This window comes from Arvicola amphibius, chromosome 6 (assembly GCF_903992535.2).
Source record: "Arvicola amphibius chromosome 6, mArvAmp1.2, whole genome shotgun sequence".
In the NCBI taxonomy this organism is placed as follows: Eukaryota; Metazoa; Chordata; class Mammalia; order Rodentia; family Cricetidae; genus Arvicola; species Arvicola amphibius.
In genome coordinates, this window is record NC_052052.2 from 38,168,254 (window position 1) to 38,183,428 (window position 15,175).

At 43.7% G+C, this 15,175-nt stretch overlaps 1 protein-coding gene across 2 annotated transcripts in view; it reads right to left on the reverse strand.

Annotated features, from left to right (window-relative positions):
* Window positions 1–5,004: 5,004 nt before the first annotated feature.
* Faf1 (Fas associated factor 1) overlaps window positions 5,005–15,175 on the reverse strand; it is a 278,068-nt gene continuing 267,897 nt past the window's right edge. For both annotated transcript variants that reach the window (XM_038332461.1, XM_038332462.1), the window contains exon 19: window positions 5,005–5,257. In XM_038332461.1, coding sequence (XP_038188389.1) covers window positions 5,174–5,257 — 84 coding nt within the window. In that variant the 3' untranslated portion in view covers window positions 5,005–5,173. The remainder of the gene's footprint in view (window positions 5,258–15,175) is intronic.

Here is a 15,175-nt window from a genome sequence, read left to right on the forward strand (position 1 = left end):
TTGCACGCCGGTCATTTTGCTAGGTCTTGAGGATATGAAGTGATTCTGGCCTTTTGGGGGCTCACAACCGGGGTGAAGGTCATGAACTAAAGTACAGTTTGGAAAGACTCAGCACAATGAAAGGGCAGCACAGGCATTTGAGCTGCGGTGTGAGGTAGGTTATGGTCAAGAACACAGGTGAGAGGAAGCACGGGAAGTGAGGAATGGAGGCTGGCAGAAGTCTGTGAAAGCGGTACCGTGCGAGGCCAAAGACGACAGAAAGCTAGCACACTTGGGAAAACTGCTTAACTCAGTGTGTGCTGAGGGCATGAATGGAGATGCAGATGGGAAAGGAGGTAGGGTAAGTGATGGGGCTTAAATCCAAACCAAGGATTAGGGTTTTGTTTGGGAGGCATGGGGAAACTTCTGAGAGGATTGAGGCAAGGTAAGGCAAGTGAGAGAACTTCCTGGCAGGAGTGTGGAGAATGAGACCAACTGGGATGTGATTTTATAACCTTAACGAGATGATGAAACTGAAGGGAAGATACTGGAGTGGGAGAAAGGATCAGGGAATGGATCTGGGAGTCCCACATGCAGTAAGTGTTGCTGAAATCCTGGCTTCGGACACATTTTCATGTAATGGCAGCACTAGGAACTTTAGGAGTGAGTCATACGGGAGCCATGTTGTTTATTAAACATGGCTTTCCTCGTTCTAGCATCCAACACTTTACTATCAGAAAGTCTTGGTAGTGAGGCTGTGCTTCCCTCGAAGGCAGCACTGCCTTGTTGCTGACCTGCAGGGGTTCAGAGTCAAAGGGATAGATGAAGAACTCTGCCCTGCCCCTTGATGCAGATGGGGCTTGAGATAATTGCTCTGAGCTTGTTTCCAGTACGAAGGAGGTTTAGAACATCTACCCACAGGGCTGTTGTGAGGCTAGAAGGTTTGTGGTGCACTGAGTATCTGATTCATCCTAATGCCAACCTAGGGCTCTGGGATACAAGAGCTCCGGGTCGTCTGTGTTGTTCCCCAAAAGCTGTCACTTCTCATGGCCCCCCCACACTAATCCTCTGGGTTCACAGGTGGACAACAGCTCTTTCAACTGCTTTAGTGAAATCTCCTAAGGTTTTATCAACAAGTTACTGTTAGCAATTCCCCCTTCCCCCACATACTTTTTTTTTTTTTTTAAGCTGAAAAGCTGTGGTGTAGGAAGCTGAGGTGACTTCCCCAAGGCAGAGTACTAGTGAGTGAATGGAGCTGACTCCTGCACCCAGGCCATATGGCTTCAGAAGATGGGCTCTTAAGCACGTAATACTACTTGGCAAAACCAAGAACAACTAACAAATTGTGAAAAAGAGTTAAGGGAGAAAAAAAAAAAAAAAAAAAAAAAAAAAAAAAAAAAAAAAAAAAAAAAAAAAAAAAAAAAAAAAAACCCAACCATGTTCTTTTAATCATGATTCCTGTCAGATAAGCTTTCAAAATGTAGTGGAAGCTGGGTGCACACCTTTATCTCAGCAGAGAGGCAGAGGCAGGCAGATCTCTATGAGTTCCAGGCCAGTCAGGGTTAAACATTAAAACCCTGTCTCAAAATTTTCACTGGAGGGCTACGGTGTGAGTGGTAAGAACTCTTATTGTCTTTCAAAGCTGATTATTTGAGAAAGCTAGAGCTTTCTCAAATGCAGAGGGAGGTTCAAGGCAAGAGAACTGAGTGGTAACATTTAACCATCTTTGGGAGCTTTTAGATACAAAAATGTGACTTGATAATAGAAAATCACACAACTTCACCATCCCAATTAGTCTGATATTGTTTGCTTGGTGCAAACGGTGGCTCTGATTTCTTTTTTTGTTAACAGATTCCATGAAGAGTCTGAGGAACACAGACTCCCTTTCTGGAAGAACACACACTTAACTTTTGCACAAGAAAGAGGATTCCAAGAGCAGCTCCTGGGGAGAAGGCAGACTACCTACAGAACAGCAGAAAGCAGCTGGCCAGGCTTTGAGTCTTTTGCTAAGATGAGGGGACGTGGGCAAGTCTCAACCCTTTTTCAGCACCTAAGTAAAACTGGACCGATCATCCCTGGCTCACTCACAGCAGCGGACTGCTGACAACAGTGAGGTGAGGGCACTGCGAAGTGCTAGCTGAATGTTGTCAGGATATAGAGGTTGGGAGAATCTCCTCACCGGGTCACACACAGCAGAGCTAGGGCCAAAATGGGAAGAAGCCTCTCAAGTGCACACACATGGGAAGACCTCCCACTCCCGAGGATTTTAAGATGATCATGTGAGAAATGGGTGTGGAGGATTACACAGATGTAAATGCAATGCCTTAACTTAGTTATTTCTGGACTGAATTTAGCATGGTGTCCTTGTGGGATCTAGAACTGGGGAGCTGAAGGGGATGGGCAGAAGTGTGCCAGTCAGCGATGCTGCCAATGGAGACAGGTAAGACTCTCTCTGGTACCCTATGAGGAAATGTGCAGAGCTCTGCAGTCTCTAAACTCTAGCCTGCTGCCTGGCATACCCAGGTCAGTACCTCTAGCTTTAACACAACTACAGAGGTGATGCTTTTTAATTTCACTGGCTGAACAAAACCTACAAAATCTTAACCCCTTGCATTAGAAAGACTCCACAAGAATGTTCCCTTCCAACTCAGGCGGTGAATGCTTTTGATTCAGATGAACACTTACCTGTACGCCTCATAAAACTAACAGGGTCAGATCACAGTGGCCTTCTAAACCAGAAGCCTTCCAAAGAACCTGCAACTATTAAAAGGCAACAGCAAACTGACATTGCTTCCGCAACTCCTCAAAGAACAAGTGGTACCCCGAGAGCACAGGGCAGCGACCTAGACGGGGACCAACCGCAAGCAGCAGACCAAGAGTATGGAGGGAGTATGCTGCAGGCCTCACGGGGCCTGGAGGCTGTGATGTGGAGCTCAAGGAAGTCTAAGGGTAAGAAGATCGTAAAAGACACTGTTGGTTTGACTTTGTGGCGGTAGCAAGTCACTTTACTGCTGTGCTTATGAGAGGGTTCCAACGCTCTCTCCTCCTTTTCTGGAGTGAACACTAACAGGACCTAAGGACAGGAGTTCAGGAGGCTGAGCCAGTTAGACAGAGCTTTCCAAGGTAGGACTGAAAAAGGGTTTGTCAACTTCACACACATTCAAGTCACATTTAATAACGTTTATGAAATTGGTTTCAGAGTAAAGTCTATATGTTGGTATACAGAAGTAAACGGGAATGGCAGGGAACCATATAATGAAGTCAAATCCAGATCAGATGGAACAACTTAAACATAAGAGTGAGTTCAGAGATCTTGCTCAACCCCTGCCCATACCCTGGCTGCTGTTTCTGAGTATGGCTTGAGTTCAGGGTTGTGGCTTCTCACAGCAGCTACAGAACAAGGTCTAGCTGGACAAAGAGGAGCTGGTGCCCTAGTACAGCTGCAGCTTCGGAAACGACATCTTGTGGTGCCACTTGATTAGGAAAGAAGGAGCTGGAGAGAAAGCGCTCAGGTGGACTCCCCTGACAGTGCGCTCCCTTCTCTTCAGTCAGCTGACAGGTGAAGAGTATTAGCAACATCACTTAGAAGAGTTTTGACGTTCTTGGTCGAGCATCAGAGGAAAACAGGTGAATTTTTCTGGCCGATATTTTTTGAGTAGAGGGAAAAGTGACCAGAATTATCTTCAGCTTTGGTTAAGTCTTCTCAGAACCTCATAGTGGAACCAGGGAAATACATCTAACACACTTACAAAATAACCAAACTGGGAAGTCAACTCTAAAGATAAAGACCAGAGATGACACAAAAATAGCCACAGAGAACATTTCAAGACTAAAAGGAAATTGATTGGCTGTGAAGATATAAATATTCTTATGAACTACCCCAAACCCCAAACCCATATATTAACGAAGTCCACATCTACAAATCAAACCCCACATTACTACATACCAATCAGGCAACACATGAATTCTAGGCTATGCCTCCAAATTTGCTCTCTTAAATATATGACGACTGAATTTTTAGCCAAAGAATGAGATCCCTTTTATTTGGGATATAAATTCAATATCTAATATTAAAACATTCAGAAACTAAAATTATAGAGCAAGTCCCTTATTGCAGGAGAGCCCACAGGGCAGCTGATCAGCTTTTGGCAATAGAGAAGGTGTTTAAAACATGTATTGTGGGGTGTGCCTGTAATCCTAGCACTTGGGAGGCTGAAGCAGATGACTGCAAGTTTGAGGCCGGAGCTACATAGTGAGAGCTGGTCTCCAAAAGTCAGAAAAAAAAAGGGAAACAAACACCCCACCAAGTGACAAGTGTCCCAGATGTATAAGTAGTAGAGGGAGGAAAAGCAGAACTGAGTGCGGTGTACACTGATGGCCCAGCAACTTGGTAGCAGGTGCCTGGGAAGTTCTAAATGCCTCTCTGCAAGCCAGATAATAGCTTCCCACAGCTGGCCAGTAGCAAGACTTAGTCCTGGCACCTTGCACACTGCCTCAACATACTGTGTACTCGACTAGCTCCCCAAGCTGCAATGAAACAAAAAAATTCCTCCAAGATGGACTATGGAGCCCATGGTAGTAGTATATAAACAGCTGCATATATTTCAAATCAGTCCTCCAACAGCATCTCACATTTTAGTGAAGGAGTCATTTATACTACATACTTCTCTACCCAAAAATGTCTAACTTCCAGGCCAAGAATGTCCTACTTGACTTTTTTCTCTCTGCCTTTTAAAATTAGGTGATAAACTTAAAATCCAGTTATGGACATAAAAAAGCAGAGGTCTGAGCCCTGGCCCAATGACACATATCAAACACACAGCTTCTTGATATCAAGGACAAAAAGAACTGTCCTGGACACTGAAGGGGAAAGATGGGAACTGGAGAGGTAAAAGTTCTACGAGGGCTCACTGGCACTCAACAGTAAACAAGGGTGTTAAACAAGAGTGGAGAGCAGGTATCAACAGGGGAGGCCATGGGGTTGTAGTGCTCCATCGTGAGGATTGGGGAACATACACTCATGGATGGGAAATTTTAAGTAGCTATGTTTATTACTTTTTTCCAGCAATCTTGCAAGAGGCAGAAGTGTGACATTGAATTGAGACGAGCGCGTGGGTGGGTTGGCGAGGAGCCCATCTCTTGACATGTGCCACTTGTCTTGTCAGAAGTGGCCGGTTCCACCGCTGAGTCATGTTTACTCTTTCGCTTCAAGGAAAAGGGTTTCTTGAGGGAACAACTTTACCTCCAATAATGACTTATTGGGGTCTAGCTGAGTTACCTGGAAAGAAAGAGAACACACATTCAGAAATCTGGAGCAAGCCCTCGACTTTCAGCATTCCACACACTGGCACGAGCATGTGCAGTGTCTTATTGGATCACAACAATTCTGTGCAGTGGTGGGGTTCTTCCAGGGCTCTCCAAAATGTCATATTCTACAGTCCCATCTAGTAGAGGAGTTAGTATTAACCGTAAGGCTACTGGATAGTCTTGATACTGGATACATCCAGCTGGTTAAACAGAGGAATGGCAAGCCTGAGACCTGGACTTGGTGAACTGCTGCTAGCATGGAGGCCTGCTCTGCTGGCTGGGACAACAACTAAACCTTTGGAGGGACAAGGGCTAGGCACTTCCATTAACATTACATGTAGCAAACTACAGAACAGCCATTCCACTGTATCTGGAGAGGATGCCATTATCCCGGGGAGCTCCCTAGGCACAGCACAATCTCCTCATTGAGAGTATCTTTAATTTGGAAAAATGAGGCAACCACATAATACGGCTATATTTGGGAAATTCAAAACATGCTGGGCAGTGGTGGTGCACGCCTTTAATCCCAGCACTCGGGAGGCAGAGGCAGAGCACTATGAGTTTTCTCCACAGAGAAACCTTGCTTCCAAAACCAAAACCAAAAACACCCCAACCACTGAATAGAAACTAAATCTTTATTAGATCTCTGCCCTCCCTAAGCCATGGCAGAGATGGCAGGTGAAGGCTTTAAAAACCTAAGAGAAAGAGATACATTTATCAAAAGGGATCATGAGTTCTGCAAGGCTGAAAAATGCAAGGTTAGTGGAAAGTATAAAGGCTTTGAAAACAGGAAGACTGCAGTTTAAATCACAGTGGTGTTGGCGATCGTCTTTGTGGCTCTTGTCAAACTGATCAAAATTAAATGGGAAAAAACATAATTAGCACAATGTCTGGCATAGAGCAGATCAACAAAGCATGCTACGTAGGAGAACAACTATAAAGGGAGATGGACATGCGGGCAATGGGCTGCTCGGAGTGTGCAGTGGTTAGGTAATCTCTAGCTAACCTGAAGCTGCTGCTCTGCTATTTGCATGAGCTTTGGGGCCTTGGGGCAAATCCTCCAGGCAGGCAATTTGTCTGTTCAACTCAAGCCACTCATAATGTGATGACTCTGCTTTCCTCTTCCAGCAGGAAGGGGAGCCCCTGAGTGTCAAAGACAGACTGGTAAGGAAATTGGGGAAACACTGACCTCAGCATATCCAGGAGGAGACTTGGTATGCTCAAGAGGGTCATTAAAGAGACACATCTAACCCTAGAATCCTTTCTGCTTAAAAGGAACCCAGGGTGAATCTTGCCCTGCTAGTATCTCTTGGGTTCTGGGCAGATGGGCAGGCAAGGTGGAAGGGAGAGCCTAGCTTGCTGTCTGCCTTCCAATGCACGGGGAGGGCAGGCTGCTGGCAAATGTTTACCCACTTCCCCAATTAACGTACAATACTGCACTGGCTTCTGTCAACAAACAGAGCTATGCTGCCTCTGCTTCAGACTGGCATTTTCTGCCCAGCTGCTTCTGCTATTGTTCTTAATTAACATGCCAGAGCTCTTCCCGCATCTTCTACTTTGTTATTTGTGGTTTGTAAATATGATGCTTATTGTGAGACACCAAAATTATACTAGTGCCAGAGCTGTGAGAGCAGGCAGGAAGACACATTGGCAGGCAAAACAGGCTGGAAGGCTGGAGTAACAGGCCTATGTGGCACCCTACTGGGGTGGTAGACATGCAAGGTAAGAGATTCATAAACTCTTAGTTAAAATTACAGTTGTCACTGATAACACAGTGTCCAAGAAATACTAAATGATTTTTATCTAGTCATTCGATGTGTGGGGATTGGGATCTGAGAAAGGCAGAGACAAACATTTCTTGGACATCAATTATAAGCCAGGGACTTCAAACATATTTCTCAATTAGTCCACATAACAACCACCGTGCAAGGCTGCAGTGAGAGCTGAGTTCCAATGCAGTTGTCACCTGTTTAAGGCCTATGGTCAGGAGTCTGTCCACGGCGCTGTGGACACCCTTTCTACATGTCCTCTCCGACAGGGGACTCAGTTGCTCCTTGGTAGGGAGTGTGACAGTCAGGTGAAATAATGTGAGTGAGGACCCTCTCGAGCAGTAAGTGCCCAGGAGACGGTACAGCCACCATTGGCTGAGGTGTTTCTTGGCTAGCAGTCCTAAACTCTTTCTAAGTTGTTCTGGTTGTCTTTATTTCTGCCCCACTGCCCGGAAAGAATGCTGCCCTTTTCCTTAGGTAATTCCTTCAGTTCTGGAGATCTCTAGCTTCAGGGAGGTCCCGCAGACAGTAGACTGGTTTGGAGTAAACACAGCTCTGTTGAGGCATACCCTCTCAGAAGTCCCATAAGAGGCCTTCCAGATCACCCCATTTTGAACTTTATTTCATTTATTTATGCTTAATGTGATTTTTTTTACTATCTAGTCTTTTATTTATTTTTATTTTTTAATCCATTTGCTTTGTAATACAGATTATTATTACAACAGTAGTGTGATTGTTGACAACAATAATAGCCAATAGCTTATAATTTTTCATTATACACCAAATACATTAACTCATTTAATCCTTATAACGGCTCTTGAGCTAGATACTGTTATTTCTATTTGGCAGGCCAGGAAACACATTTAGGAAGGCTGAGATTTTGCTCAAGGCCACACAGCTAGTAAGCCAGGAATTACATTTGTATTCAGAGCCATTCTCTCTCTCTATCAATCTATTCATTTATTTTGTGCAGATGGGAGCTTCGCCTACATGTATGTCTGTGCAGCATTTGCATGCAGTGCCTACAGAGTCCAGATCCCACAGAACTGCAGTTACAGACAGTTGTGAATTGCCATGTGGGTGCTGGGAAGCGAACCCGCGTTCTCTGGAAGAGCAACCAGTAAGCCATCTCTCCAGAGCCCAAGTGCTGAGATTAAGGGTTGTGCCACCACACCTGGCATCATGCTTTTACTATTGCAGCTGCCACCCAACCTACCCTGTATAGGAGTGCCTGACCTCAGCAGTACTCCTGAGTGTATAGATAGCATGATAAAGAATACACTGTGAACATCCCAAGATTTTAAATATCATTTGGTCTAAATGCTAGTCTTTTAACTACTAGAGTTATTCCATTTTACAAATGAAAACATAAGACTAAGAGATTAAATTAAGTGCAGGGTGGTTGTGGCGCACACCTTTAATCCCAGCACTCGGAAGGCAGAGGCAGGTGGATCTTTGTGAGTTCGAGGCCAGCCTGGTCTACAGAGCAAGTTCCAGGACAGCTTGGGCTACACAGAGAAACCAAAACTGAGATTAAGATAAACACTGCTGTTCCTGAATTAAAATTTTAAAATAAAAATAGCCTTTTGGTGTTTTATTGCCCGGTAGTATAACTATAGTTAACAATAATGCATTATTTAGTTCTAAATAATCAAAAAAGACATTATTTTTCACATTTGGCTTTTAAAAATACTGTTTTTTTTTAATTCTTTGAGCATGTCACGAGATGTATTTTGATCATATGAATCTTCTTCCTCAACTTTTCCCAGACCCTCACCATTTCCCTCTCATTCCCGTTCAACTCCCTCAGTCAGCTTGTGCTGGCCGACTACTCATGCACGGGCACTGCTGTGGATTGCGCTCCACACATCAGGTGCCACCCATTAAAGAAAACCAGCAGCAACCTACTGCCAGCAGTCAGCTAAAAGTAGGACTTGGTGCCTGTCTCCCCTTCTCCATGCTGGGATTTTATCTGTCTTGATTTGGCTCCAGTCCTGTGCACACTGTCACGATCACTGTGAGTTTATATATGCTCCTGCACTGTTGTATCCAGAGAGCACTGAGTCTTCGGAGTCATCCGCCATCTCTGGCTTTTGTAATCGTTACCCTCCATCTCCCTCATAGATCCCCAAGACTCGGGGGACTGCCAGAACATTTGTGGCACTGCTGCACCGGTCGGCATACCTTGCCAGACGGGCTGTTAATGCAGATTGTGGGGTTTACTACTAGGCGAGACTGATGGTTACTTTTCTCTTCCAGCTGAGTGCACAGTACTTACCAGTGCTCTGAAACCACCAGCAGGAGGAAGCTTCCAGTGAGCACCACCTGGATTCCCCATGATCACTGACTCAAGTACGTGATACAGAAGAGAGATTTAAGAAGATCTCATTATAAGGAAATATTGACGGGGTGATGGGTATGCTAAGAATTCTAATTTTGATTATTATGATGTATGCATATATCAAAACTCACAATGGACTCTATAAGAATAGCCCTATAACCCTACTGTTTAGGGGGATCCACTCCTAATAAACTCATTTTCCTTAGGTGTGTGTTTCTGTTTTTGAGAATTCCACACACGAGCACTGTATCTACATCATTTCTACCTTCCGAATTCTCCATGTTCCCTCTACTCTCTCAAATTCAGGACAATGACTGAAAACTTTGCATCCACTGTAGTTTGTAAGCAAGAGAGAACGAGGGGAACGCAGGGTGTCAAGTCTCCCCAGGAGCCAGCGGCCACACTGTGGAAACACTGCAGTGCTCTTGGTCTCATTCTAGAAGGGCATGGATTACGTCAGGGGGTCTCCTGAGAAACAGCAGAGGACAAGAGAACTGTGGACAGAGGGTCCAAGGAAGTGGAGCTGCTGCTGCGGGGCAGAGCTATGCTCTTCCGGCCCGAGTTTCTCAAGACTGGCAAGCAGGAGAGAGCCAAGACGGTGGAGGTAAAGATCATGGGAGGGAGAACTCTTTGGGGAAGCAGCAGGAACTAACACAGCTACTAATGGTTCTTTCTCCTAATTTTGTTGCTTTTCTTCTTCCGCCTTCAGAAGTTTATCTTCTCGTCCTCACAGTCACTATCACGGTAGCAGGTATCGCTCAGTGAGCATCTCTCATGAGCTGGGCTCAGGCCGCCTGCATTTATGTCATCTCTTAACTAGTGCTGAAGATGGCCTAGTGAAACCAGTACTAGAGCCACCCTAGAGATAAGCACACCGAGGCTACCTCGCCCACTGATGTAGAGACTAAGGTTTCAGAGTCAGGTCTGTCCAATTCCAAAGCTCACTACGATCACAATGCTCTGGCAAACCAGCTTATGAACAGGCTGACTTGGGGAGAGGGAAGTCTGCTGCACTTGGAGGCATCTAAATACAGGCATATTTGCTGGGGGTGGTACCAGCTAGCAATTTTCTGAACATTTATTTCAAAACAGTCAATCTTTGACATACTTTGCATCTATAAAAATATTTTTATAATAGCCCTCCAATGTGGGCAAAATAATTATTCCCATTTTATGAAGAAACTAAGTCTCACAGCAGATTAGGTAGTTTGTCTAAAGTAAAAAAAGCTATTAAGGGCAGAGCAAGAGAGTGAATCAAGGCGATCTAGCTTTGGAATCTACCCAGTTACTAGATTCCATGGCTAGAGATGTTCCTGAGAGTATCCATACAAAGAAGTTGGAAGAGTTTCTTTCAATTCAAGCTTCCAGGATACAAGACCTTCACTTTAAGAATAGCAGGTCAGAGGTCACTAAAAAATCCTGAAATGTTTATAAAATACGAATACAAAAACCCAATCTAGGTCTGTCTTTTGCCATTTACCTGGGACTTTACTGAATTATTGACTCTCTAAATCAACAGAGAATGAACACGTTGGGATTCCTTGGGGGAGGAGGGGTGTTCTTGGAGAAGAGGTAGTTTGTCTTTATAGTTAGAAGAGGGAAGTCAACCATCCTGACATTTCCTTCATTGTACTTGGGAAACCTGAATGGGCAGCATATTTTCTCATTAACACAACAGTTTAATAAACTGGTTTTGTTAAATGTTTATGTTAGCACAGATGGGCCATGGGCCATTACAGAACTTTTCATACCTGCACCACCCTGCCTCTCAACTGCAGTAAAGACACGACACTGTAAACATAATGTCACTACTAAACACCACTCAAAGGGGAGCTTAATACTAAAAAGAGCAGCAAGGATACTTGCAAGGTACTTTATAGTTCGTGAGGAATTTACACAAACAGCTCATTCACATAGGTTTGGTAATATGATCAACCTCTGTTTTACGTGATTTTTTTTTTTTAAACTTAGGTTTGCTTTTAGTTTGGAACCAAACACAGGAAAGTCTGGCTCTAATATCTTACATAGTGGAGCTGCCAGGGAGCATCAACTTAAGCCCTAGCCTTCTCTGTTGTTCCTTAGAACTTTCCTAAGTCTCTAGGTGACACGAGTTCTTTCTCACTCTTTGAGTTATAGCCTTTGGGTCTGATGAGCAGGAATGGACAGCAATAATGTTTTTCAAACATATTTCCTGTTTTTAGATAAAAAGTGCACTTTAGAAAAAAATCACAGCATCTTCAGGGAAGAATCATCCACTGTCTGATGACTCTAGCATTTGCCTGCTTGTCTCTGATGAGCAACAACTTCCATTTTCTAAGCTGAGTACTAGCAGCCTTGTGAGCAGAGAGAACCAGAACTCCAGGAGCAAACCTTTACTGAACTGACAGACAATCATGTCAACATGTAGAATTAGCACCAGTGCCTCATCCAACCTTTCCTCCCCTCCTGGCAGTGAGAAAAACGGCCATTCCATGTGACACAGATAGACCACAATAAACTTCCAAGTTTAAGGGCGTTTGCACTTTCAGGCACATCAGTGGTGCTCAACCTGTGGGTCTCGACACCATCCTGCATGTCAAATGTTTACATTATGATTCATAACAGTAGCAAAATTGCAGTTATGAAGTAATTTTATGGTTGGGGTCACAACACGAGAAACCATATGAAAGGGTTGCAATATTAGGAAGGTTGAATCACTGAGTTTCAGGCTACCTATTTCTGAGTGTTTTTCCTTGTTTTCAGCCCTCAGTAACCTCAGTGAATGGCCTCTTCTCTAAACCCCATACAGGGCTGCATGCCATCAGATCTTGCCAGAGGGTAAAGGGTATAAGTATCGAGGAGTCCATCCCTGGTTCTCAAAGCATAACTTTACACAAGTCACCTTTCTTCTTTAGGCTTTTATTTTTAAAAATGTAGGGGTTAGTGATTAATAAGAAATAAATGGTACTGCAGTTGAGCTTTGGAGATCCAAACATTTAGGCTCAAACACAGTGTCAGCCAAATCAGCTTGTGGTTCCAGTATCCTTCTCTGCTTGGTGAAAGGGTTATTGTAGGGGTAAAAGTAGCCATCACTGATAGTGTCATATGGAAACGGATTCTGTGCCTTCTTTATGCTAGGAGATATCATCTCATGGCATAGTAATGATTGCCATTAACAAAAGTTAGCATTTGCTTTTTTTTTTTTTTTTTTTTTTTTTTTTTTTTTTGTGGAGGTGAGATATTGCCTAAACTGGTTGTGAACTTCTGGTCTCAAGTGACCCTCCCATTCCACTGTTTTGAGCAGATACAACTGAGTATATGCCTGCTTTACACCACATCTAGCCTGCTTCTCCCTCTTCAGCTTCCTTCTCTCACTTACCAGGAACACTGAGCCCACAGCCTATGCATGAAAGGCAGTCCTCTTTACATGGCATTTTCTAAGTGCCACATACTACGCTAATTACCTCCTTATTATCTAATTAAGTGATTATTATAATTCTTTAAGTATTCCATCTTATAGATGGGGTAAAACTAACATGTTTTTTAGTGTTAAAATGTCCTCAAAACTTGGCATCTTGTTACGGATGCTTTGGTCACCTTCCCTTGCCTTCGTATTCCTAGTGGTAGCTTTGGTCACTACACTATTAAGTGACAATGTTAAAGGAAAAGTCCAGAGGTAAGAAAGGGGGATACTAACAAGGGTAGGGTAAGAGGAGAAGATGTTCTTTAAAAGCAGGAGAAATTCCAAGTATACAGAGCAAGCATAAAAAAAAATCCAAAATAACAAAAAAATAAAGAAAATGTAAAAAATCTAAGAAGAAGGAGAACAGTCATGTATCTTCTCTCTGAGAAGTCAGTTTCTAAGATTAGTTCATCATGGGTCCCTGAAGGCACAATTTCAAATAAACACAGTCCTGCTTTACAGAGCAGTTTATAAGCTGTGGTCTACTGAAGCATAAACTACATAGATAAATTCACAGATGAAGATCCGATAGCACAGTAATAGAAATGCAGCACAGATCAGAGGCATGCCCAGCTCATGCCCAGCTTAGAGATGTGGTAAGTGCTAGTCTCCACGTCCACTGGGAGCTCCAGAAGGCTCAGGGCGGGACTGATTCTGAGCCTGCTCAAGGCAGTAAGGTTACCTGGGTGGGATGTATGTAGAGGTTTGAAGGAGGTAGGGAAACACTGATCTAGGGGACAGGCCTCTTCTCAGAGGCCAACACCACACCAGACAGCCAGGTCTTTACAACAGGTCTCTAAGATGTCTGTGTCAAGACTGGACCACACACAAACTGTGGCAGAGCACTGAGAAACGGGAAAGATAAGAGCCGACTGGTTACGTTGAGAACTGTGAACTCGGCTTAAAAGTCTGTGAAACCTTCATCATTGTTTACCCCAGAACTTCACCACTAGGCATAGATTAAGAAACAAGTAGACTTTAAATCCTGGCACTACATCCTTTTCACAAGTGCTAATTTCGTATGAGACGAACCTCACGTTTCTCAGCTGTAAGCAGGTCAGCATTACCCAGCAATCTTTCAAAAATCCATGTCTCTCGGGCTCTCTCTCTCACATTCCCACACGGAAGAGAGCTGCACAAGAAGTCTCACCCTACCACTCTTCTACTTAGAGTTCTTAAAGGATGACTTACTATAATAGGGCAATCTCGTTCTGCTCCCAGTCTGTAAATGGGTGATGGTGTTACTGACAAGGTTCTTGGGGCCTTTGATGGTAGGCATAGCTGAGAAGGCAGCTTGGAGATAGAACATGAAGAATATAAATTTCTAGGTAGCAAAAACTTTAGAAAAATACTTTCCCTCTGGTTGCAGAGTGGCCGTTTAGTGGTGTGCTCAATGCCTCTTCAGCAGCAGAGTGGCTTGGGAGAGAGGGAACATTTTGAATGCATTTTAATACTCAAGCAGGGCTATACAAGCCAATGTGCTCCTAGTTCTGCACACAAGCACCGTTCAAGAGCTGGAGCTTTGAACAGGAGTTAAAAGAGTTGAGTCCCTAACGACATACAAAAGACTTGCTGGTGTGATTTATTCTGATGTATTTACTTATCCAATTACCAAAACAGCAGGAGATCATTAAAATTTCTAGTTACCAGATGCAGCACGTTCAATATCTTAAATGTTACCAAGGCTTTCTCTGAGCTATTTTGATATTACACTTCATCTGCCCAAAAGCGTATGAAACTGGACGGCAAGAACAGAGCAGGAACATTCTTGGAAGGCCTATGCAACACCAAACCTGTATGAGAGACTCCCCAAACTCCTGGACTACAGCACTATGATGAGAAATGAAAGTATCTAGGAAGAGAGAGGGCCTGTAAGACCTCAGCCAAGTCTTTTCTACCTCTGAGCCTCCATCTTGCTAAGAAAGGATGCTGACATTGTCCCATGTTATAGACTACTGTGAGCACCATCACAGTTTGCTTTCCCGGCACTTCACACAACTGTCTTGTAGAGAAGACAGAACAACTTAATGTACCTTGTGCATTATATGCTGTTAATAAACTAGCATGCACAACAGGCACCAACCTAGAGACTACTACAGTGCTAAGAAACAGAAAGCAAGCGCATGCCAACATTTCAGAGTATATGACAAAAGACATACATTAATAAAAGGTATCTAGATCCATACAAGGGCAGTGGTATCTTTGTACCAAATTTTTTTATTACTCTGATCTTCAAATATTATTTCCTCACAGACCTAGACTCTAGTCAATTAGAGTTGTTTGTTATTGAACAAATATGTACTAGGTTTTCCTATCCAGAACCTTGTGCTATGTGTT